At 27.3% G+C, this 26,703-nt stretch overlaps 2 protein-coding genes across 4 annotated transcripts; one reads left to right on the top strand and one right to left on the bottom strand.

The window, feature by feature from the left end:
* The first annotated feature begins 417 nt into the window (after positions 1–417).
* Positions 418–1,971, top strand: LOC139095842 (protein FAM151B). Its single transcript, XM_070647364.1, has 6 exons — positions 418–577; positions 664–774; positions 908–1,000; positions 1,060–1,242; positions 1,294–1,395; positions 1,452–1,971. Exons 1-6 carry the CDS (start codon positions 532–534, stop codon positions 1,871–1,873), a joined length of 957 nt encoding a protein of 318 aa, XP_070503465.1. The 5' UTR covers positions 418–531; the 3' UTR covers positions 1,874–1,971.
* Positions 1,972–2,031: 60 nt separating this feature from the next.
* Positions 2,032–26,398, bottom strand: Nrx-1 (Neurexin 1). Of its 3 annotated transcripts, none has more exons than XM_070647360.1 (17): positions 26,373–26,398; positions 24,133–25,676; positions 21,413–21,691; positions 21,291–21,347; positions 20,839–20,974; positions 20,566–20,715; positions 20,314–20,501; positions 19,821–20,240; positions 18,944–19,705; positions 18,333–18,453; positions 10,810–10,957; positions 9,433–10,190; positions 9,193–9,371; positions 8,899–9,070; positions 8,593–8,831; positions 6,668–6,980; positions 2,032–6,608 (listed from the first exon to the last, which is right to left on the bottom strand). In XM_070647360.1, the coding sequence occupies exons 2-17, from the start codon at positions 24,955–24,957 to the stop codon at positions 5,560–5,562; spliced, it is 5,796 nt and encodes a 1,931-aa protein (XP_070503461.1). In that variant the 5' UTR covers positions 24,958–25,676; positions 26,373–26,398; the 3' UTR covers positions 2,032–5,559. The 3 variants fall into 3 exon arrangements, with proteins under 3 accessions (XP_070503461.1, XP_070503464.1, XP_070503463.1); XM_070647363.1 differs by having other exon boundaries at positions 8,638–8,831; XM_070647362.1 differs by having other exon boundaries at positions 18,342–18,453.
* Between the last annotated feature and the right edge of the window lie 305 nt (positions 26,399–26,703).

The raw sequence follows: 26,703 nt of genomic DNA, 5'->3' as shown, positions 1-26,703 counted from the left end.
ACAAAACAAAACAAAAAATCTTCCAAATTTATTATCAATTTGAGAATGGTTGCGATTGTAGTCATTATTTAAATGAGAGAATACTTTTACATGAAAATATATTTATTTTGATATTTTAATGTGAAGATGATATTCAGAATCAGGTTTAATAGTAAATTGACAGGATATAAAGCTTTCTTAACATGGAAAAAACACATCTACAGATAAGATTAAACAAAACATAAATTTGTTAATCACTTTTTGACCTTTTGAACTTTTACTCATGCATTTCTATTCAAATAGATAAAGAAATAATATAGTTGGAAGCAAGTCTAAAAAAGCTTTAAATACTTCTTATTTCCCGCCAATTTTTCAAAAGATTCCGAAATTCTCTACTATGTGTCGCTGTCGATTTATTTATATCTTATTTAATAACATAACATTAAAACGAAAATTGAGTAATGAGACAAAAACGGGCACTAATAAATTTATTAGTATTTAATTAAATGCCAAAGTGTTAACATCGCTTTTATTTTAACTCATTATTTTATTATGGCTTGCAAATTGTTCAGAAAATATTTAATCATTTATAATATCCGTAAGTAATTAAATTTTACATTATGAAATAATTAATTTACATTGAAAATACGTGAGTTTATTAATCATGCGATTTTTGTCATTTAGTAATTCTCATAATGTTGCAAATGGCATATGGACAATCTGTTAAGAATCTTACAGAAATAACTTGGAGTCATGCAACAAATTCACAAAAATTATTGAACGAAGTTCTTTCATGTAAGCATATTTTAAAATTGCATTAGTAATACATATATGATAAAATGTATCATATGTTTATGCTGCATCATTCATTTGATACTCTTGAGAATATAATCTTATCATACATTTTTTTTTCTCTTTTATTTGTTAGCTGATATAAATTTTATTGAAGCTGATATTGTTTACGGCTACTTAATAAACGATGAATCAAAATTACGGCAACCGATTATGGCACATCCACCTGGTATTGTAGTTTAATTTAAACTTATCATCATTTTAATTTTGTAAACGTTTTTAATTTAGCTGAGGAATCTGATATAACTTTGGAAAGCTTTCTTCATCAAATATGGGATTTTAACATGAACAGTACAAGAGAAAAACAAAAAGGAATAAAACTTGATTTTAAGTCAACGGATGTTTTCACAAATTCGATTTCTATTCTTAACAAAATGTGGGATCCGAACTATGAAATATGGCTTAATGCTGGTAAGAAATTTTATTTGAATTAAAAATTATATTCTAAAAAACTTTTAACAGATATTTATAGTGGACCATTAAACAATACATCAACTTTACCTGTAGACCCTGATGTCTTTCTTACTGAATCTAACAAATTTCCTAATGTTACATTATCAACAGGTGAGTGAACCTTATTTGTTTTTAGTCGAACAATTTAATATTCCGATAATAATTAGGTTGGACTACAAGGTGGGGTGCGAACTTTACTGAAGGAATCTATACTGAGAAGCAAGTGTCAGATATGATTGATGGAATAAGAAAAAATCAAAAAAATAAGGCAATAACTTTTCCTGTCAGAGCCGGTATTGCTGCACAGTCTATAGATACACTAACTCATCTATATCAATCTTTAAATGCCACAAATTTGGTAACTTTTACGATATGGTCTTCCGAAAATGATAATGTTAATGTGGAAAACTTGAGAAAAATGATTTTTCATTTTGGTCTTGATAAAGTATATGTAGATGTTCCTTCCAAGCTTTCAAGTCAATTAAGATTAGATGTAGCTCCTGGAAATGGTATGAATAAATTAAGATCGAATGTTCTTTTAGGTATGCTTATGATTGCTTTAGGATATATACTAAGCAGAGCTATGTAAACCTTACGTCTAAAAAGACAGTAGTTGATGCCAAATAAATCATGAAGAATATGAATAAAAGTTACCAAGAAATTCAATGGTATTAAATTTCAGAAAAATTATGAAGTATTTTTTCTCAACAAATACCTTTTATTGCTCAAATTTAATAAAATGTACAATTCATCATTTTAGTTCCATTATTATTTTTTTTCTTTCATAATTTATATTCATTCGCACATTTTTTCTCATATCAGAAAAAACTATACTCTATATATATATTATTATTATATTTATCTCAGTTTTACAACATTTTGAAATTATTTTCATTTTCACTTATTAGAAGACCTAGGTTGTATTTAATATAATTTTCCATAACGCTAACATAAATCTTTCAGTGTCCTTTTAATTTATTTATTAAAATTCGAAGAATTTTTTATTTTGAAACTGTGGTCGATTTCTTCCTTAGGATTATTAGTTTTACTTGATTATTATTTTTTTTTTTTGAAGATGTGTTTTGTGTAACTTGAAGTTTTAAGAATAATGTAACAAAAGAAGAATAAGAAAAATTAATTAAAGTATAAATTCATTTAATTTACTACATCTATATAAGAAAAAAATTGTTTTAAACATTTCTCCTTATGAATTCTTTAAGATTTGAAGGTAAGTTACGTGATAAGAGAAATTTTAATAAATGCAATACATTCAAGCAAAACGACTAGTAAGTAAAGTTTTAAGTTAATTGTTCTTATTTTTGTAAAACTGGAGGGAAATAGATGCACATTGAAGAAAAGAAGAAAAGGTTAAAAATTTTATTTTGGTAATAAAGGACATTCATTATTAAATGAGTCTAACGAGCTTTCTTCATCCTGTTTTTTTTTTGTCAGCTTAAACTTGACTTGAACATTTTAAGAAATTAAGAATATATGTAAATCGAAAGTAATACTTTATTGATCAATTTTGCCTGGGAAAGTCAAATAAAAGAGATAGAGGTTGATAACTGACACTTATGGCAAGAATTTTGGATTTCGATTATTTAATTCTGCTCCTTTAATAAAGCTCGTTATAAATGCTTACAAAATTTTTTTAGTCTTTCATAAAAAATGATATGCCTTTAAATAGTTTTAGCATTTATGTGTATCGCTTTTGTCATGTAAATGTGTCATAACAAATTTGGATTACTTGCTATATTATAAGAGACTGTTTTTTTGGTAAATGCGTTCAAAATTTAAGATTAAAGGGTAGAAAAATTTATTTTATTAAAAATTTAATGATTCTATATTTTTAAAGTAATGTAGGTAATTTCCAGAACTGACTCAGTAGGATTGAGTAATGAAAACTTTATGTTTTGGTGATAACTATTCAATTAATAAATAAATTAGTTTTAAGTTTAAAAATAAATAGGTATTTAAATAAATAAAGATTAGTAAATTAAGCAAACATATAAAGGATGCACAAAAAAAAGTTGAGATTTGGATTTTGTATTGTTTGGATTTATAAAGGATTGAGTTTTGTTAAACATTAATTATCCTTTGTTTTCTATCATATATTTATGCATTGTAATTCTAGTGTGCTTTTCATTTGTTTTTTGCTAATGTCATTTTCTTTATTATTAGTCACTATATTTTGTATAGAAATCCTTTGATTCATCACCATAATAGTCATTTTTCAATATATCTTTTTCACTAAATTCTAATGCTAAAATATATGTATGTATATATCTATTTATTCTATTTTAAAATATATATGTTAAATTTATTTTAGGGTATTATTGTGTGTCAATTATGTGTATGTATATTTGCGTTTGCTTATTTACACATATTGAACTAAGATATATTTCTCTAACCATGCAAGTATAAAATTTACAAATCCTTTTGCTATGAGAATATTTATCGACATAAATACATATATGCCAAAAATTTTATCGTAACCAAAGGAATTGTATTTTGCTGTTATAACACAGGCTACACATTATTTTTTTTGTAATGAAAATTAAGGATCTGGGGATTTAAATTTATTCTTAAATTCGTTATTTTGACTAATGCGTTTTGAAATAAATACTTGTGGTAAGCTTAATGCTAACAAATCAATTAAATTATCAACCTTTTATTATATTAAATGCATCGCATCTTGACCTGATTATAATTATTTTAAAGCTCTTATGCAAAAAATTTTGAGTAATGGCTGACATAATATTATTTTTCGTCGAAAATTATTAAAAACGAGAATTTTAAAAATTGTATCATAGGCTTACTCATATGCTTATTTAATATCATTAAAATGAATAACTTTCGAGTAAGCATCACATAGTTAAAGTCCAAAATGGCAATCGCTTCTATAAGTCCTTAAATGATTTAGTCAAAAGCCTTTTGCAACTTTAACTAATACATTCATTTTTTGATTTTTCTATAGGCATGCAATGAACGAATTGCTGAAGTATTTTGTGAAAGATTATTTCCTTAAAATATATCTTTAGTAACCAGTCTTGCATATTAGCTTGAAACATCAAAAAAAAATTGTTTAAGTATCTGTAAACTTTTTTGAATTTTTTTTTGTTGATAATAACGATTTAAATTTTTATTCATATCTCCGTGCAAGTATCTTAAATCATGTCCTTTTGTCAAAGTTTGGCAATTCAATAGTTAATGTTGATATACATTTTCCAAACTCTTTTTCTGTGCATTATACTTATCAAATTATATTTCGCTTCTCATTTTTCTTCTTCTAGCTGCACAAAATTATTTAAAAAATTGGTATAAAAAGTACTGACTAATTTTAACATATCAACCGAATCATCTAAAAGTGTTGGTATTTATAAAAAATTAGAATTAAAATTTAATGATCTAAAGATCTTTAGGTTTCTATTGGTTCTTGGTATTTGTTGCTTGTTTGAGACAAAAAAAAATTAGGCAAATAAATTTTAAAGAAAAAAATTTTTGTGCAAAGCTATACAGAATATGGATTTTGTTACAAATTCAGAAAATTTGTTTGTTCAGAAAAAGAGAAAAACAATTAATTCATATGAGAGATGGAAATATTTCGATAGATTTTATATATTAAGTATATATTTATGTCAATTTGATTATATATTTCAAATGCGTGTGTACTTATGCGTATATAGCTGCATTTAAATTTTGTGTCTTATGTTTTTCGTAATTTTTCTTACAAAATAATAAATGTCTTTTAATGTCTTTTTATTTTCAATAATATATTTCCGTATTTTGAATGTGCCAGTAAGGATAAAGAAATAAATTGTTCTTTTTGTAGGACTAGTAAAAATTTATCTGTCAAATAGAATATTTTAAGAGTTTCGTGATTGATTTATCATAGGAATAAGATTTTATTTTAAGCACTGTCTTAACTGAAAAACTACACATTCCGTAATAGTATTCACACACACACATTTTTTCGATTTTACATCTTTATATATTTTTTTGTGATTCCATGAAGCTATTTAGTTTTCTTTGCTAATCACATTAGTTTTATTTTACCCGATAGGACATGTCATTAAATAATGAGCAAAAAAATTATCATATATTTCGGGTCGTTATCTTATTGATATTTATATGAGTTGATATTATGACTTTAGACTTTAATGTTTACATTACTTGTTGTCTTTCCTACAGATATTTTACAGATATTTTTTAATGATATTTCCACAGCACTGATTGTAGTTTCATATTTTTTTTAAATCTTAACTTTAAATCATTTTACACGTACCATTCTTTAATATCTTTGGAATTACGTTTCGCCTTGGGCTGCACCAAACCTGCATTCATTCCATTACGATCAAAATGACTGCCTTGTTGTCTTAATGATCCATTTGGACCCATACTAGGACTTTCATGTCCATCATAATTAGATCCATTGTTATAGTTATTATTTCCATTTTGATATTGTGACTGATCCTGATGTTGATTGTGATGTTGATTCATATTGTTATTTCCATTATGTTGATTATGATGATGTTGGTTTGAATGGTGTCCTGCATTATGGCCTAAAAGTGCAGCATTTGCTCCATGACCGTACTTTAAATCGTGCTCCATCTTATAAGAACGATCTCCATTTGATTTTATCCATAAGACTAAAAGTATAACAAGTATTACTGCTATTAAAGCACCAGCAACAATTCCAATAATCATTGCTGTTCTTTCTTCTGCTTCAGAATTTATTCGACCATGTTTATTTTTAGGTGGAGGTCTTGTAGAGTCACGATAAACAGATTGATCACGATCTCTATGACTATAAGGTGGTGGTGTTTTATTATAAACTGGAGGAGGAGGAGGCTCTGTTTCCGGCTCAGGAATCGGTTGCTCGAAGTGACCATTATCATAGTCTGAATCTTCAGGATGTCCATTATGATAAATCTCATTATTAATATCTTCTTCGGGAGTACTTGGCTCTGGTGGATATGTTTCCTTTGGATGATATGGAATCGTCGTTTCGGTCTGTGGAGGAATAAATGGTGTAGTTTTATGTGTTGTTGTTGTCGTTATTGTAGTTCCTGCACTAGTGCTTGTCGTGCTAGTCGCACTGCTGCTACTGCTACTTGTTGATACACTTGTAGAACTACTAGATAAAGAAATTGTTGTGCTCGTTCCTGATGAAGTTTGCGGATGAGTAGTTTCATGAATACCGAATGTTCCACTTGACGAACTAAGTTCATCTCGAGTGTCCGATTTTGTTGTATCTGGAATTGTTGTATCAGTCCTTCGATCTTCTGTTGTCGTATATGATGATGTGAAATCTGGACTTGTTTCTAAAATTATGAAATATTGATTACCTATTTAAAAGTATCATTTAATTAACTCTCTTTACCTTTAGATTCAGTCTTTGATGTTACTAATGTAGTAGAGTACGTATCCGTTACTTCTCCAGAACCTGATCCAGGTAAACAATCTTCATCATCGCATGATTTTTCACTTTCACCTTTAGTTTGACTATCGATTTTTTTCTTAGTTTGACTAATAGTTTGTTTTGTTGGTGGAACATAAACAGGAGTGATTAAATCATCTCCGCTTCCATTTTCAAATGGTGGCATACATTCATCTTCATCATCTCCTCGACATCCTGAACCAGCACCCGAAAATATTAGATCATCCATTACACCCGGATAGCCACTAGGAGGAGTCTGAGAATGATTTAATTTAAAATTTGGAAATTATAAATGAGATAAAATTATTAAATTTTAATATATCACTAGATAGTAATATATATATTTTAATTAGTTAGTGACATAAAAGGAAAGTCAAGGAAAACAATGTGTGCAATATGAATCAATGAATAAAAGTAATGTAAAAGTGTATATTTTATGTGCAAATGTGCAATTAACATCTAAATAAACTTATGTCATCATTCCTTTTGTTTATTTTAAAAGTTTTAAAAATTATTGAAAAATTTGCAACAATTTAATTCATTTTTAAATCTTTAAATTTTTCATCTTTTAAATTTTCATCTTTTAAATTGTGCAGCTTTAAACTATGAAAGGTACAATTTTTGATTATAAATTTTGTACTTTGAATATATTTAATTCAAAGAATTAAAGAATTTGTTTGAATTAAAAAAGATTAAAGAAAAGTTTGAAGTCGACTAGGATTTTGAATGAAAAATTGGGCTGAAGTCGACTTCAGGCTCTGCTTAAATATATTTTGTTCTTAAAGTCTAAAGTAAAAAATTGTTGCAAAATGGATATTCTCTTTTTGTAATAATAAAAAAAATTTAAGAATTCAGATAAAATTGAAATTCAAGGAATGTCCCGATCGTGCATATTGGTGGTGGATATGAAGCAATAATCAAAAATGTCATTTTTGTCGATGCTTCATGCATAGTAATGAAGCATCTTTTCTTAATCAGTCTAATGTATATTACGATTAAAGAATGAACAAAAATTTAATTTTTACTTCAAATCACCATTCAAATATTGAAAATTGTATGTAAAAACTTTTGTGCTTAGTGCTTGAAAATAAGAAAAATGTGCCAATAATACAGAGTATTTAACAGTGTAAAATTATTAAAAAAAATATAAATTATCGTTAATGAAAATGAAGGTTGTTTTTGGGATAAATTCATGATGTGTGAAATTTATCGATTGCAGCTGGTTGATAATTTGTAAAAGAAAAAACAATCATGCAAATAATTACTTCTTAATTTGTAGATCTGCAGCATTTTTATGTTTAATATAGAGTATATAAACTCGCATGACTTTTTAACGTCATCATTACAAGACACAAAATTTTTCTTGGGATTTTTACATATTTGGATATTCTTTTTATCATAGTTATAAAATGCATGAATGAATAAAAGGCATTAAACAATATAATTAAATATTGCAAAACAGACAAACTAAAAAATATAAAAATAATTAATATTTTATTGCACCACAACAAAAAGGAGTAATTCTTATTAGTGTCGTTTTCTCATTATTTACGCATGATATGAAATTTATTTTTAATTTCAATAATAATGATAAAAGAAATAAAAAAAAGTAACAAGAAAACTAGCAAACAAAGTTATATAAGAACATATTCACATCTCATACTCAATTCGACAGTGTTGTTTAGTTAAAATAAAATAATAATGAAAATTAAGAAACTTGTAAAATTGAAATAGGCAAATTGCTTTTCATTTCTAAAAATTCTTCAAAACGTTTTGCAGCGACATATCATAACTGATATTTAGATAATTTAGTGAAATTTGCAAACATTATTTCTTTTCATTCTTGTCATTTCATTTAAAAATCTAACCTGCTGCATTCTTTGGAGGTCATTTCTATCTAATACTCCAGTTACCAATTGTACATCTCCACGAATCGTAATTTGTGGATCACGTTCTGCTGCCAAATCAAGAATACGTAAACGATTTATAGAGAGACCGGTTATTACTCCAGCGAATGGACGTTCAATGCGTGAACGACTAACACCTTTCGGGACTTTTCCTCCAACTTGAACATTTCCCATGGAGTTAAAGATTGTCGAAATATGTCCTACAAAATTAAATAAAATATATTTTTTATCATATAAAAATGAATTTTTCAATTTTGACATCATTACCTTGAGCGTGAAGTGCTTGCACATTATAATCATCAATTTGTAAGGTAGCATTACCACCACTTCTTGTAAATCGTACAACATGATAATTATTGTCATTAACTTTTACGCCAATTTCACCCAATGGCAAATCTTGAGAACCAATATTGAATACAGCAAAAATATTCCCTTCGACCTAAATGTACAAAGACGAAGAAATATTTTTAAATAAGCAATATTAATAAAATGTTAAGAAGGAGAATTGGGCTTGAGGTTATGAAATCTAAATGAAATATTTGTAGTCATCAGATAACTTACGACTTCCAATTCGAAATAGTCTTGAGTATTTGAACTTTCAATTCTCAAAAGAACTGCGTCTGTTTTTAATGTCATTAAACCTAAAGCAATATTATCTTCCTCAGTATCAGGTTGATTTCCAGGTGGAAATTGATATTGGATGAGTCCGCGACTTGCACCAAATTCGTAAGCAACAGATTCTGTTTAATTTATAAAACATTTTTTTTTTATTTTGTACATCAAAATTAAATTAGTGCTTACCATCATAACAAGTTGGTCCAGTAAATGATGTCATATCACATTCACAAGCATATGTATTCCATTGTTGCACGCAAATACCACGATTAGCACAAGCATTTTGGCTACATTTAGTTGGCCCTTCACATCCACCCATAACAAGTGAACTTGGAACAACAGCATCTTCAATTAGACTTGGTGATAAATCTGCTAAATCGAGCGATGCTAAACATCCTTCAAAACCAGATCGAGTGGCTATCCCAATAGGTAAAGAAGCATACATATCTTTAAAGACTCCTCCAATATAAAGAATTCCATCGAGCTTTAAATGCATTGAATTTCCATTTGTTACAAAGGTCTCTAATGTATCATCTACCATCAATGAATGGATTTTAGGTCCAGGTCGTCTTATACTAACGGAATGCCATCGATTATCATTCATATGAACTTTACTCTTGTCACGAATAGTTACTGGTCCATCCCCCATATCAAATATATAATGAATGTGACCATTTACCAATTCTATACAAATAAAGTCACTCTTTTTGCCACTATTGAAAAATAATATTCCATTAGGCTCAAGGGTCTTGAATCGAAAATCAATTGTTATTGAGTCGAATGCTTTGAGCATTGCTAGACCGACATAAGAATGCTTTGATTTAAATGTTGCTGTCTGATATGGATTGCCGGGTGGTGAATTTATAAAGCGTGCCGTTAATTTATAAGTGGTTTGAGGTACTGCATTCAATTCTGATCCCAATGATTTTACTACATCAATGTATCTGAAGAAGAAGAAAAAGTTACATGAAACGCTTGTGCGGTTTAGGAAAATAATTCCAATTTTTATGAAAAAGTTTTTTATTTGTTTTTGTTTTTCTTTTCTTCAGCTCTTGTTTGAAAACGAAGAAAAAGTTTTTGTTAAAAAATAATAAATAAGTCATAATAATGGATGAAAATCTATATAAGTCAAAAACTATATGTATGAATTGTGGAACTCATGAAGAAAGACATTATCTCAAATTTTCGTAATCATAAATAATATTTCGAATTTAATTGTATATAAAATTTGGGTCATACTACTTGAACTTAAGTTTCAAAATAACTATTTGTGTCGTAATGATTTGAGAATCTTGATTTAAGATCTTTTGAAAACGCTTAAAAAGTACTTTTATTAAGTACTATGAAAATGAATTTTAATAAGGATTTCTGTACTCAAAACAATTTAAAAGCTTTTAAAATCTATTGAAAACTTTTGATATGATTCAAAATATTGTATTTAAACTATAAATGAACATTATTGTACAAAACTAAGAATGCAAAAAAAAGTTGTTGGAAATTTCATTTTAAAGTCATGATTATAAAACTCTTTAAATTTATTGATATCATTTTGTTTGAAATTACCTATGTCCGTTATATACAAATCCTTGTAGCTGCCCGACAAAATTTGGCATTGTAGCCGTCATTTGAATTTCTTCTTCTGCATGAAAGAGTCCTCCCAAATGTAAAGATCTTACTTCCAAAGTGCTATGTCGTCCCAATATTGTTTCAGCTATTTATCATTTCCATAAAAATCAGCAGTGTAATAAAAATGGAAAAGAGACGAAGGAGAAGAATATCGAAATGTCGATAGCATTAGTCATAAATGAAACTGATTATCCAGCATAGCGCATTACATTAACGCATTCAAATTATATATATATTTGTATTTTAAAAAAAGAGACTATTTCAACAATATATGTTTAATGTCATTATTATTGCAAAGAGCTTTAGGTAATTTATTTTTCTCTCATATTAATTTCATTTTAAATATATATTTTCATAATTCATATCCATAATAAGGGAGAGGAAAATGTGATTAGTGCGCGGGATATTTAAGACAAGATGTGCTCATTACTTGTGTGAAATATCGCATGCATTAAAATAAGTTTTTTGATTTTCTTATTTCCATCATTACTCTTAAGTGACTTTTAAGTGCGATATATTTATATAAAAAAATATATATTGTCTGTTAATTTTGTTTAAAAATGTGTTAGTTTATGATTTGTGTGTAACCTAATGTTTCCTCATATTCGTAATTTATTTCTCAGAATTTTCTCCTGCTTTTCCTTTTCATATTTTTTTCAATCACTTTTATTCTGATTAAACAAGGATTTGTAAAATTTGTGTAAGTTTGATATTCTTTATGCCAGAATTGAAAACAAATGAAATAAAAAAAATAGTGAATTTACTGTAAGGTTAGTAAATAAAAATATTTTTATGTATTGTGTGCTTTTATTATGCATATCATCATTTGCTACGGAAGATAAAGAAAATATTTGTCTGAAAGTTTTATGTTTTGTTTCCAAATCGTTAAAGATATCTCTAAAATAATCTCATCCTTTGTTTCATAAGATATGAAAAAGTCGAAATAAATGAATTAGAATAAAGGGAAAGCATAGCAAATACAAGAGATACTTGGATAAGCTAAGAGTAAAATGAATGTCTGACTTTTCTTTTCCCTTTGAAATTATTACTTTTTTTCATATTTCTTATGTATGCATAGAGTCCATTTTTTCAAAGAAACAGTATAATGGGTATATGATAAAAATTTAAGTTGAATAGGCATTTTCAGAGTAAATCTGATTTAAACTGAATTCCATTGTTCATTTTTGAAGAAAATTCGTTATTCTGTAAATAACTCAAAGGAGTTTATTTGAAATTCTATTAATGCAGAACCTTTTTTATGAAGGATTACATGAACGAATGATAATTAAAGGTGCTTTAAATTGAATCTTTTAAAGCCTAACATTAAAATTTGCCTAAACATTAAAATTAACATTTTTAAATTTTATAATTCGAAATTAAATTTTGCTTCATGAAATGAAATGCCCAAAAAAAGATTTTAATTTAACCCTAAAAAATGGAATCTTAAATTCACCGTCTAATAGAATGTTCCATTGTTACTGTTCTATGTATGAATACATTTATCTTGTTTTTTAAATATTAATATTTTCTAACTTCATTTTACTTCATGCAAAGAATTATAATGGATGTAATTTCAAACAAAAAAGAAATTTAGTGATTTTATTTACATATAAATATAAAGACAAATATGTTAATATAAGCACACATTTATCAAAAAACAGCAACAGTACGGACGAAAACTTTCGTATGCTACTAAAGAAAATAGCTCTTTCGTCAATGATAGTTACATATGTGCTGGACAAAAAAACAAGAATAATGGAAAAAATATTGTGGTATGTGAGAAAAATTTTGTGACTTAACATTTTCTTTTTTTTTATATAAATGATCATTTCAATTCTAAGGCCATTGTCACGTTCCATATGACAGTGAAAATTGAAAAATCTATCTTCATTATTATCAGGGTCTTCATATTATGAAATTGAAATGCAAATTACGTATTATATTTACTCTATAGACTAATGTACAATATTTATGCCCATAAAAAGTAAGGAAAATTTATATTTCATTCTTTTTATTGAGTTTAACCAAAAATAAATTTATTCAATACTGACAGTTTCAAATATTTGAAATGACAGCACAGCATTTTATAACAAAATAATATTTTTGTGAGCAAAAGTTTTTAAAATTCTTATTTTGTTCTTATTTGTCAGACACTGACATTATTTCATGAAATGTAAGGAAATTGAAAATTCACAAGAAAAATACCTAAACGACGAGAACATTTATTTGAAAAATTCCAAATTATTTCTTTTTTAATAAATAATTTGTAGGAAGTAAAATCAATAGAAAATATAATTTAATTTTAAAGCATTAAATTAATAAAGAAAAATAAGTATGATACACTGTTACATAGTGTGTGAATGTTCACCTCTCGTGGAGGTTTTTGGAAGGTTTTCTAAAAACTTTTTAGTAAAGTCAAAACAACCATTTTATTCCCACACGTTCAATCAATAACATTTTTCTTTTTACTGTTTGAAAAATTAATTTAAATATTGATATTTTAGCAAAAAGCTTGGTTATTCATTGTTTAAGATTATTTTTTAGGTTATCTAAAAACATTTAAATTTTATGATTCATATAAATATATACTAAATTAGTTTTTTTTATACTTTGATAGCTTAAGAATGTGCTAAAGTATGCATAAAGTTCAAATAATAATAGTTATTGCTTGAATATAAATGTATGTTTAGCATGAATGAGAAACATTTAGTTACACACATTGAAAATATGATGAATATGATGAAGAGTAAATATTTTAAACAACAAATAAGGATTATCTTCATAAATAAAATTAAATAAAAGAGAAAGAGAGAGAAAGAAAGGTGGAGATAAAGCTTTTTTTAAGTATCACAACTATAATGTAGGCTAGGCGTTCTACAAGTGAAAGCGATTTTTTTTTGCTTTGAATATTGATTAATGTTTTGATTTACATAAAGAGAAAATTTTATGCACATTTACGACCTGCAATAGCAGCTATTTGTGTAGTGAGTGAACTAAACAAAAAAGGATATTCAGAGTATTTTTATAGATTTCATTCAGTACAATATTTCATAAATTTTCCCGATATTTCATGCATATATATATAGATCTATTTAATTTTTCTTTGAGAAAAATAAAGGTGGATCTGTGAGGAAGTGAACAAGAAGAAGGAAGATAGAGTTAAACAAATGAGATAATAAACGCAAACTTTAATGTAAATAAAATTAATTTATTTTTTATGAAAAGATAAAAATTAATTTGAAAAAGAAAAGAATTGTGGGAGTGAATGGCAATAATTTGGATACTCTTAGTGCGGAAGAATATTTAGGTTTAGGCATTTCATCTAAAAAAACATAATAAAAAACGAAATTAAATATCTTATTTTTGCTTAATTTTTTCATTTATTAAAAATGGTGTAAAGTAAACGAAGCTTTCAAAGTGTTTTGTTAAACTTGTTTAGAAACGTTTTTGCTTTGGGCACCTTAAATTAAGATGTGGGCACAAAGAAATTAGATATATCAAAAAAGATCAAAAAAAAAAATATTAAGTTCAATCTCGTTTTAAAATGATATTTATATGAGAGATTGGAATATTTTTTACACCATTTTAATTTTCAAAACTAAGTTCTGACTTTTTTAATAATTTTAAAATATCTTTAATAAAAAATAAATAACAAGTATAAAAAAACTTGAACTTATAAATTCGAGAGCTCAATATTTTGTTTACCTCATTTTGTACAAATTACACATACTCAAGCAGAAAATATTGACAGCACATAGACAATTCAATATTTATACCATTTAATCAATAAAATATAAATGTAGGTAAATCTCATTTAATATCTAAGTAATGCAATTTATCATAAATTAAATTCTAAAGCGTACATAAAAAAATTTCTACTAAATGCCTATTTTATTATTATTTTTGATTAAAATTAATATGAGTTAAAATAATTTTATTTAAATGCAGAAAATATTCCAGGTTGTGCAATATATATCTTAAAAATTATTGGTGCATTTAAATTTTGAATAGTTTCTGCCTTGATTTTTTTGTACTGTTAATACTTTTAGCTTGAGTTTTGAAATTTTTATTTGCAAATGCAAAGTTATTTATATTTTTTAAATTTGGAGTCTACAAATAATAATTCTTAACAAAATGCGTTTTTACTAGAGTTATCAAACCCAAATAATTATGATATGTCCTACAAATTAATTCATATTTGTTTTATATTTGATTTGATAAAGTCATAATTTTTTCATCATTTGAGTGTTTTTAACTATTTTGGTTTGACATCTCTAGTATCAACAAAATTCTTGTTATTTCACTCTTCATTTAAAATTATAAACTAAAGCATTTTGTTATGAAATTAAAACGTAAAAACGAAATAATAAAAAAATCTTTTTGTGCAGTAAATAAACAGCGCCCTGACGTTCGCAAAATTTCGATGTTGAATATTGTCCAAATATTGCTTTTGATTGACGAACTAAAGTTAACTTTGATAAAATTGTAGATTTTTGGAGATTTTATATTATTATTTCATTAATCTTACTTTTCTCAATTTTAAGTTTTGATCCAATTTGATAGGTGTATTTTATCAAAAGATGTTGCTACCACACACATGGTATCATATTTAAAGTTGTCTCGAAAGTAATTTTCTTTTGTTACATTATAATTCATGTTCACTTTTAAATTTAGTTTTTATGCATTATATATTCATGTATTAATTTGAATTTTTTGATATGCGTGAAATTGTGTGAGTTGTTTTTCGCTTTCTGAGATAACTGGGTTAATTAATTTATACTGTCGTGATATTAATGAGTAGTAATTTTTACAATAATAAGCCTAAATTTAATTAGTTTCTATAATATTTTATTAAGAACCACATTAAATTCTCTCATGTCAAAAATTTATAATTGATAAATTGATCAATGTCCTTTTCATGATAATTTTAAATTAGTTGAGTATAAATAAAATATTTAAAAATGAAAAAATAATATAACCATGGTAAGGGATTGTACAATGTTGTTAAGAATTAAATTAATATGAACAAATTAAATAAAATAAAATCAAGAATTAGCTCTATAGAATCAATACATCTTTGGTGGAAATGTTATCAGTAATTGTTACTATCTCGAATGATAAGCATGTATAACACTTTAAACAAAAAAAGGCAAAGTTAAGACGTCAAGACAAGGGTAATGCTTGAAATAAAATAAATACTTTTTTATCAAAACATTTATTAAAGAGAAAATTACTTTAAATGCAAGTTAAATGCTTTCAACGAGTGTCATTTTTTCTGTATTTTTTCATTTATTTAAATGTATAAATGACTTTCACTGAATGAAAAGCAAAGGATAAAAAGCATGAAAACATGAAACACCAATCTCTAATCAATTTCCCTATTTAATGATTATTATTCGATGAAGTGTGGTTATCAATCACATCAGTGAGAAGTAATTAGCAGCACAAAATGAAATGATCATCAATACTTTTCGTAACTCAATATTATCCTTAAGATGAGAATGAAGAGACAAAGAGAGATGAGAATGAATGAAAAGTATTTAATAGACATACTATCTGATTATCATTAGATATAAAACTTTATGATCAAAACTCTTGTCTTGGGAATAAATGGATAATTATTACAAATACGTCATTAAATGGTCTATATTATTTTAATCAAGTTTATACGTATAAACATTCTTTAATGAAAATCGGTCATGATTTTAACATTTGAAAGGCATTTGATCTTGAAAAATTTATTTTTAGAAGAAAAATCTTTATAGTTTTAATTTCACGTATAAATTATTTGACCTTAATGATTTCTCTTTGATACTAAATAATTGATAAGGGTAGCTTGGCTAATTAAAAAAACATGCATGAAAAAGAAAACACTGGCAAGTGATGGAAAATTGCGAAAAGGAACGGAACATAAAAAGGTATTAATAATTATTATGAACAATGAATAAAAGCTAATAAAAATTAGGCTTAATTGAAATGACTTTAACGCTTTCTCATTTACATGAATATGTTTCACTGTATTGTACTTACATAATTATAATCTATGAAAATTATATGTAAAAATGCAAATCATATATATGAATGTGGATAAATTATCGATTCGTTTCTTTATCATAAAATTGAGCATGTAAATCATGGCTAAACAAAAGTTTGTATGAAATTAAATATCTCCAAAGAAGTTTTAATTTATATATGTATCAATTTCAAAAGAATAATAATGATGTGTGTCGGACGCTTAGCCAGGAGGGTGATTAGGTAACAAATTATTAGAACAAAATTCTTTACCATCCATTTTTTCACGATCCTAACTATGCCATGTAGTGAGTACATTGAAAAACAAAACATATAAAATTGTGTCTTATTAAAACAATAAAACAAACTTCAAACTTATTAAAAAATGTGAAACTGTATCACAATAATAGATGGTAAATAAATAAATAATATTTAATGAGCTAAGTTATGTCATTTGTTGTGTTAGATTTGTTGTGATGACATTGAGATTATGTATAATATTAAAGCGAAACTAATGAAAGGCATTTTTATAGATCAGCAAAATATTATTTGAAAATCACATTTTAAGCGATTCAACAATTCGAAATTAACTTTAATTTTAAATTATAATAAAAAAAGGAAGTGTAAGATGATTTTTAGATGTAGTTAAAATGAAAAGTCATGTTTTTGAAGTATTAAGAGAGAAAACACATTTAGAGATAAAAAAGAGAAACTATAGGAAAGAACGATAGAATGAAACACAGGATGGAAAGGAAAAATTAAATTTTAATGAAGAAAGAAAACATTTCGAAGAGTGTAAAGTATACAAGCGAAAAACCAATTAAGTCGTATACAGCAATTAAATGGCAAAAGTGGAATGTGTGGATTTAGAGAGAAAACTAATCATTATATTTTTCTCAATGTAAATGTAGACGCAATTATGTAAATATTAGTGTGCAGAAGGTTCTGAAAAATTGTAAACTGTATGATACGTAAGTATTGTTTGAAAATGTGTAATGTTTAATGAGCATCATCGCAAAATTAACGTTATAGCAAGTGTTTTTTTTTAAATGTCGTTTAAATATGTCATGTTGTTTCCAAATTTCATTGAAATAAAGTTTAATAATTTGTTGTCAATTGCCAATATTAGATTCATTTTGGCAACTCCAATTTTATCGATTTTATTCTTCCTTAATCTTTAAATTTCCTGTTTTCGTTCTGTTAATTATTTGCTCTTTTTGTGAGCAAAGCATAAGACATCATTACATTTTATATCGCAAATTTTCCTCAAAATGCATCATACGTTTAATAAAAGTAAGAAAAAAGAGGAAGATCTTGGTCTATCAAAACAGAACTTAAACAGTTTATCGCTTCGTAAATTGTTTTTATGCCTTATTATTCTCTTTTTATTAAAACGAACGTTCATGGACACTTATAAAGGGCAAAAAATATGTGCTGATGATACATACATAACATACCACGCACGGGGGCAGCCCCGTCAACTTGAAGTCGCAAATTGGATGCTCTACGTGAAAATCTCACCGTATGCCAGTTATTGTCATTTAGAACTCCTTGTCCTGCTAACAAATTCTGTAATTGAACCAAGAAAATATGAAGAAAACAATTTTAAAAAAAGGTGAAAAGAGAAACGAAATAAAAAGTTGGAAAAAATCCAAAATTTATGATGCTAATTGTTACTTTGTAACTTCGCAGTTTCTATCTAATTTCTAAATTTTGTGGTATTGATATTTAAGTGGCCATTGAGTTTAATCTTAATAAATTTCATTAAAAAGTCATATTCTACATTAACATCATTTTTTTTTGCTACATCATCAGAAATCGAAATTTGTTTGAAAATAAAATGTTATTGGGTTTTTTCCACCATCATTTCAGACCCTTTTCCGTAAGGAAAGATTATCATATCTTCAATATAAAAGATAAATTGGAAAGGAGAGAAACATAATTGATTAATTAAGCAAATCTAATTAAGTGGATTTTTTATCAGATGATGATACTTATGTTAGACATATTTATAGGATTAAGTAGAATGTTATGATTTTCTATCAGCAATTAGATTTACCTTTTCTCGATCACCCAAACGAACGCTTGCCCTAACGCGGCCAGCTATTAAAGCTATTTCTAAACGATCAGGTGAATTAGTATCTGCACTTGTTAGCAGGAGAAGTCCTGTTGGTCGAGAAGTTTTAAATCGTAAAACTAATTCCTCTGTTTGCGTCCTAACACCTTGATTGCCATATCCATTTGTCCAAACAGTTAAATGTTGTGAGCCATTAAAGGCTAATGTTGCAGATTCACGACCACAAGTTGGTCCTGTATATAGTGTACCAGAGCAATCACATAAAGGACGATTCCAACCATCACTACATACTCCACCATTATGACATGGATTTGGAGTACATTGAACTGTTTGAACATGACATGATGGTTTAACCGCTGCTGTATCCTGTTGTCTTGCGTATGCTGCAATATCAACTGGCTTTCCACTAAGCACTAAGTCTCGTAAGCATCCTACATAGCCTTGACGAAGAGTTCCTGTCCATAAAGCTGGAGGAATATTTACATTTGCATATGATGGCCCTGTTCCACCTATGTATAATGGACTATCTAATTCAAGCTGCGTTGAGTCTCCAGGCGTTTTGAATTCATTATATTGTCCATCAACACCCACTTTTCCTTCTCTACCACTTCTTCGTACAGTAAGTTCATGCCAGACACCATCATCAACACGTCGACGTGACGCTCTTACTTTTGAAGCACCCGTTCCAAGATCAATATGTATGTAAATGTGTCCATTAAGAAGTTCAACAGCAAAAAAGTTTGACTGTAATTAAGAAAGAAATGAAAAGTGGATAAAGAAAAAAAAATTCATCATGCTGTGTAAAGATGTGCATAAATAATCGATGCATTGAGTGTTATTCATTTTCACAATGATTCACCTTAGGAGATCGAGTACTAGTTGCCAGCAAAATCATTCCATTTGGTTCATTTGTGCGAAATTTGAATGAAATAACTCCTTGTTTTGATACTTCCCATGGTGGCAGTACCAAATAAGAATCTCTAGTTGTAAATGTTACTGGATCTTGTGGATCGCCTGAAGGACAGTTGTAGTCTACCCGTCCAACAACTTGTATTAGTTTTGAACCTGTTCTTGCTAAATCAATGAGATTTAAACGTAAGGTATCTGCAGAAAATTCCACCTTTCGGAGACATCCTACGAAGTTATTATGAACTCTAGCTCCGAGTAATGCTCTAGGATTCACTGAGCCACCGACATATACTTTCGAAGACGATAATATTGTGAATTTACCAGCTATGTGCGAATGATCCGTGTAAACTTCGTCAACAACTACGACAAGCTGAGAAAGAAAATATATTTTTAGGAAATTATGAATGAACTCATTGATTAAATTAAACAAAGTTCTAACTTACACGACAAAAACTAGTTATAGATGAAATTTCTTGTATTCGCCTATGAACTGTCACTTTGTGCCATTGATGATCATCAAAACGCACGCGAGCTGGTTTGATGTGCATTTCTTGTTTTCCGTTTGCTAAACCCATTGTTAATGAAACACCACCATCACGAATTGCCAAATTCAAATAATCAGTTCCATGGCCTATAGATAGAGTTGTTATAGTAATTCAGAAATTGATTGAATTGCTAATAATTTTGATATTTACCGGTAAAAAAGAGTAATCCATTAGGCTGTCTAGTTCTAAAATATAATGATATGGCATCTTGTGCGCTGACGATTGGTTCTCCACCAGTTTGCCCTAAATCATAAGATAGAAATTCAGTACCACGAAATGTTGCTTCACTTGGTGCTTTATCTATATTGGATTTTGGAAAAGAAGACAATGTATGAGTATTACTCTCTAATAAAATGCATTGCTTGTAAAGATTGAAAGAAAAAATAAGATTTAATAATAAAATAAATTTTATTTGGACAGTACCTCGTTCACAGTAAGTGCCTTCGTATTCCAAATTGCGACATTCACATAATGGACCAGAATCAGTGGATATACAAATTCCACCGTGTTGACATGGGTCGTGTCGTTCACAAGCATCTGTGATGTTATTACGTAATCCCTATATGAATGAAAAAATTTGAATATAGAAGACATTGCATTTTGTCTAATTGAAGAATCAGATTCTTATTAGATTCCGTTCTTTCTCTTGTTTTCAAATGTGATTTTATTTAAATTTTATCATTTAATGGCAAGCTAGGTTATATTTGGTTACAAATTTGAATTATCATTAATGGTAACTGTATATTTAGTTCTTCTGATAACTTTGCGATAGCATTGGATCAAGTTTAATAATTAGTATTGAATGTTGCTCCTTTTACTTTTTTCATAAAAGTTATTTTTAGACTAAGATCTAGATGAAACATTAAATTACTTACACGAGTTACTTTACTCTGACTGGGCGTATCAGCAAGATCACATGGTGAGTCGCCACACTGAAAGAAATCATAATCTATTTTAAGAATTCTAAATTGAGGTTTGCAGATTTTTATTAATATACCTTAATATCTTTCGATGGTTTCATTTCTTGTCGTCGTGGAAGGACTCCGGGCTGGTCTGTATAAACTAAATTCCTTACATGCCCTCGAAATCTTGGCTCGAAAACAACACTTGGTAAAGCAAGTAAAGATAATTTTTTATTGTAATCTCTTGGCATTCCACCAACAAATATCTCAGAATTTTTTGCAAAATTTCCAAATAGAAATTCTTTTCCACGTGACACTTTGCTTTGCGAAACACCATCAACAGTTAATGTCGTATGTTCATCATTCCGAAGCACCTAATAGATATTGATGTGGGTGAATGGAATATATAAAAAAAAACGAAATGAAGAAATGGATAAGATTGATGATACGAATATGATATGAATAAGTTTAGTTACTTAATCAACAGTCATAAGACGTTGAAAATGTCATCTAAATAAGACTCCTCATTACCCTGAATATGAATAGATCAAGTATATGCAAAATATAGGATAAAACATAAAGTCCAACTAAATTCGACTTTTTTTGTGTTTCAGAATTATCATGCATTTATATTTAAGAAAAATTTGAATTTCTTTACAGCTTTTCCTAATTTGTTTGTATGAAATAAAAATAGAGTTGAGAAATTGACATGAAGCTCTTTATCCAAAAAAATTGCTTATTGTTTAGATTTTTCGATAGAACGAAGACACCGATTAAAAGTCAATCTATTTGCTTCTTTTTTTGACGTCATCATAATAAACGTCAATAAATTGTACTAATATTAAGCACAATATTTTTCAATTTTAGTTCAACAAATTTAGTTTTAATTAAATGGAAACACAACATCAATTAAACTAAGCTTTTATTCGATATTAAATGCTTAGATTGGCTTAGATATTTAAAAAGACTACCAAACATTTTAAATATTGTTGGATATGAAGTTTCATATTATAATATCATATACTTATAGCGTGGAATATTTTCATCTGTCACTTATAGATCAATGTTGTTGCCAATTTGATATCAACAATTAACAGGGTTAAAGTATTAGATTCAGTATTTTTTTTTTATTAAATCAAAAGTTTTTGTACAGTCATAAGCTTTTTATATTTGTAATCACATAAAAATTTATCATTCCTACACAATTTTCAAAGTAAATAATACGCATGTGCAATCTTAAACAAGAAAAAAGAGAAAATTGACTATAAAAGATGACTGGGTATTGATAACAAAAAGCATGAAAAAGGAGCTAATTATTGTTTAATCTTCAAAATTCATTTACACTCCATTTCAGTTTAAGGAAAGGAATGTAAATTTTGGAATTTTGGTGATCTACAAATTTCTAGGTAGTCTTTATTTCAAATTACTGAATGTTTTTATTCCAACATTTTTATCAATTGCATGATTTTGAAATTGTTATTGAAAGCATATATCTTTATTAAACCTAAAAAATCCTTTTTATAAAAGAAATGAGAAAATGTCCGCATCGTTATTTCCATAATAAAATGATATTTAATAAAATTTATTTTATCGCATAACAACTACCATGAGTTTTATAATAAAATAAAAGGAAGAAGAAGCACAAGTATGATAATTACGTGACGAGCTTTTCTATGCTTTTTCCATGCTTCTTAAAGTGGTGAAAAAAGTAAAGGAAGGAAATGGAAAATTCATATGATTATCGTGTATGTAAAAATATACTTGTTTCATTTTCCTTTCCAGTCACTTCGCCTACCATATAACTTTATTAATACCTCCACCATTTAATCTTTAATGAGAATAAAAAAGAAGAACTTAGAATACAGCACAGTTTCGATGTCATTATCGAAATATCTTGTTATGTGCAGATAGAAAAATGGTACGCGACATGCATATGGTGTTAAAAGTTTCATTTTTATTATTATTATCATTAAAGTAAATTAATAATAATAATGAAAATACTAAAGCAATTTTAAGAAAAATACTTAAATTTAAGTCTGGATGAATATATCTTTTAAAAATTTGACGGTATATTCTATTAGTCAGATGTTGATTACTCATAAAAACTGACTCCATATAAAATGATTTTCGATAGGACAAAAAATCTTTCGTATGTTAAAAATTAAAAAGGAAAATATATGATTTCCTTCATTTTAACAAGCTTTCTGATAATTCATTTTATAATCCCATAAAACGAACAAGTCTGCAATAATTTTACCGGGACGGTGCTATACTTTTTTCCTGTAATATTGTTTTTTGTTAAATTATGATCAAAACAGGAATGCATAGCACAAAATGTGCTTTGTTTATTGTTTCAATGCTCCATAGCATTCCTTTTTATAGATCCGGGAGCTTAATTTAGGAATGAAAATATTTTGCTTCTTAAAATTTCATGCAAGTTCTTTAAGGAATTTAAATTGTTCTTTGAGTAATAAGACTTAAAATAGTCGAAAAGAATCTCTATAGTTCCAAATTTAGAAATATTTCGTTTTTTTTTTCTTCAAAAGTGTCCCGATATTTTAGGTAAAATGGATGGTATCTCTGTTTCAGTTAGACTACGCAGATAGTTTGTTGATTCTAGCTGGTCTTGTGAAACTTGCGATATCCAACGATTTTCTTCTAAATAATTAATTGTGGATTATTATTATAATCCTCCACATTATTAAGACAGTAATAATTTGTGGCTGGGAATTAAAGTGGATGCTTTGAAATATTTTTATCTTTGCATATAGTTTAGATGACATGTTCTATAAATTTAACAGAATGAAATATTTACCTGAACTTTATGCCAATGTCCATCATGCAAATCACGTCCTACACTTATGATTTGCGCTCCACCTCCAAGATTATAACGTAAGCGTAATGTGCCTTCAACTAGTTTCAACTCAAAAAAGTCATAAGTACCGCCGTCGTCAGTATACAGTAATAATCCGTTAGGTTGTTCAGTTTTAAATTCTAACTCTAGGGATCCATTTAAACCAGCATACCATTTTCGAAACATTGCATAAGAGTTTTCAGATCCAGTCAATTGAAAACCACAACATAGATTAACTTTAAACATTAAACCGATTATTAATAACAATGCTAACGTAAGTAAATTATTTGATTTGTTATAACAACTAAAATATTTTTTAATCGAGAATTTACAGGATTTAGTAATATTATCATTATTATTGTAATTATCGATGCATTTTGTTAGTGATGGTATTGTTGTTTTTGTACAGCACATATTTTTATCAATAATATTGTTGCGATCAGTGATAAGAAGTTGGCAATCTGCTCCAAATGGTGATTTCGTGCTATCGCTAAACAATGCTATTGTTGCAGATTTATGCATATTATTCCTATTATTTATTATTTCATCTTTATTATTATTATTATTATTATCTCTATTATTATTCTTTGTAGTCATAGTAAAACTACAATAACTTGTTTTTGGCTTTTTATGTGCTAGTGATGTTATTATTTCAGTGTCACAATTATGATTAATTTTCTTTCGGGTGGATTTTGTATCAGACACTAAGCTGTTGTCATTTACTTTATTACGTTTATAATATGATTGATAATTAGAGTATAATTGTATATTATCATATTCCGCCATTTTGGATTTCCTATATGTATACGTCGGTGTATATTTCTCTCAGTTGAAATCGCAATAAGAAAAAATAACACACAGAATGAACAAATCGGTTGGTTTTTCAGCTCTTCCGTGTGTGAAAAGAATTTTTTCTCTCACTTTCCTTCCTTCTATTTTACACTTTCTCACGACACTTTTGTAATATAAATTTTTCAGGTTATTTTAAATTCCGTGTACACGTCATATATACACTGTATATTTTTGGAATATTTTTTAATTTTAGTATCCACACGGCAAGGCTTACTCAACATTTACATTGTGTAAAACTTTTTTCACATTAATTTTTTTCTATCCACAATAATCCAAAAAAGCTTTTTCCCTCCAAAATGGAATCTACTTTTCTTTTTGCACAACTAGTTGGAAGGAATTTAATTCCACAAGAAAATTGTTATTTTCTTCTTGACATTTCTATTTTTTCGTGTTATTCATCAAAAATTAATTACATTCTATTGATTTTTTTCTAGGTATATTCGTTTTTTTCCTCTTTTCTCACTAGCTTTGATTTTCACTCCTTTTCCACCAAAATTTGTGTTCCATTATTGTACATGATAAAAAGATTTTTCACCTTTTTTACACTCTTCACTCGACATTATAGTGTTTTTCATCTTTCTCAATCCACTTATAACAACAATATAATTTATCTCTTATTCCTTCATTATCAATGACATTTGTTCAACAAACACCTTTCGTATGAAATATATAGTAAGTAGATAAATGAGCAGACGGCAATTTTAGATATATGTGAAAAAAAAGAAAAAAGAAAGGTAAGAAAATCAATGAAAAAAATTTTTTTTTTCTTGGTTGTATGTTTTCCCTCAAGGTTCACTAAATTTCAACTTCTTTGTGTCGATTGTATTAGTAAAACAAATCTCGTAATAAATGGAAATTGAAGAGCAAAAAAATTCTACTTGAGTATGAAATGAATTAAGATCACGATATGAAGTGAATGATATTTTTACATATATATGTATATACATATATATAAATATATATTCAATTCTAGATTTAAAAGAGAATTCATTCTTTTATTTTATTTTATATTTCTCCATCCACTTGACACAAGATGAAGCTCTCCACATTTATTCTATATTCACATTTCATCTTTTCCTTTATTTTATTTCCTTTTTTTCTTTTTTATGAAAAAAAGAGAAGAAGGAAAAATCTTTGTCCCTTTTCCATCATCCATTTTTTTGTTCAATAGAAGAAAAAGTGTGTAGGTTTTTTTCTATAAAATTTGAATTTAAATATCAGAAAATGAAGAAAACTGACGTTATTAAGAGTTAGTGAACACCTTTTAATGTTTTCATAATGAATTAATAACTTTATATTGAAATAAAGATGAAAAAAAAATTAGAATATATTTTTCACACAATCCTTACATTTAAGGCTTCACTTCACGAATGCTCAACACAAACTCACAAAACGTTGAAAATCTGACCATTCTCAAATAAATTTTTCCATTTCAACATTCAATGCACTGAGATTTTCAATGTTTGATAATGTAATTTGCTCCTTCTCTCATTTTATGGAATGTTTTGAATGTAGGTGTATAAGCTTTACACATTTTGTTCTCTGACTCATGAAACTTGCGTAAAATTGAAAAAGCAGAATGAAAAAATTCTACTAGTAAAATTCATGCTTTTTCGGTGTTGTAAAAAAATATTTTTGAAACATTGGAAAACATGCGCTGTTAAGAGAAGAGTACGCTTG

Source organism: Chironomus tepperi, unplaced genomic scaffold (assembly GCF_022539635.2).
Source record: "Chironomus tepperi strain 1889 unplaced genomic scaffold, CSIRO-AGI_Ctep_v1 contig_376, whole genome shotgun sequence".
Classification (NCBI taxonomy): Eukaryota; Metazoa; Arthropoda; class Insecta; order Diptera; family Chironomidae; genus Chironomus; species Chironomus tepperi.
This window is presented reverse-complemented; position numbering and strand designations above follow the sequence as displayed.

Coding starts and splice junctions, on each gene's coding strand:
- LOC139095842 (XM_070647364.1), top strand. CDS start 532: ATGGCTTGCAAATTGTTCAGAAAATATTTAATCATTTATAATATCC. Junction 775..907: donor ATTGAACGAAGTTCTTTCAT/GTAAGCATATTT, acceptor TTTATTTGTTAG/CTGATATAAATTTTATTGAA. Junction 1,001..1,059: donor GATTATGGCACATCCACCTG/GTATTGTAGTTT, acceptor TTTTTAATTTAG/CTGAGGAATCTGATATAACT.
- Nrx-1 (XM_070647360.1), bottom strand. CDS start 24,957: ATGGCGGAATATGATAATATACAATTATACTCTAATTATCAATCATAT. Junction 21,692..24,132: donor GACATTGGCATAAAGTTCAG/GTAAATATTTCA, acceptor AATATCTATTAG/GTGCTTCGGAATGATGAACA. Junction 18,454..18,943: donor GTTTGGGTGATCGAGAAAAG/GTAAATCTAATT, acceptor GTTCAATTACAG/AATTTGTTAGCAGGACAAGG.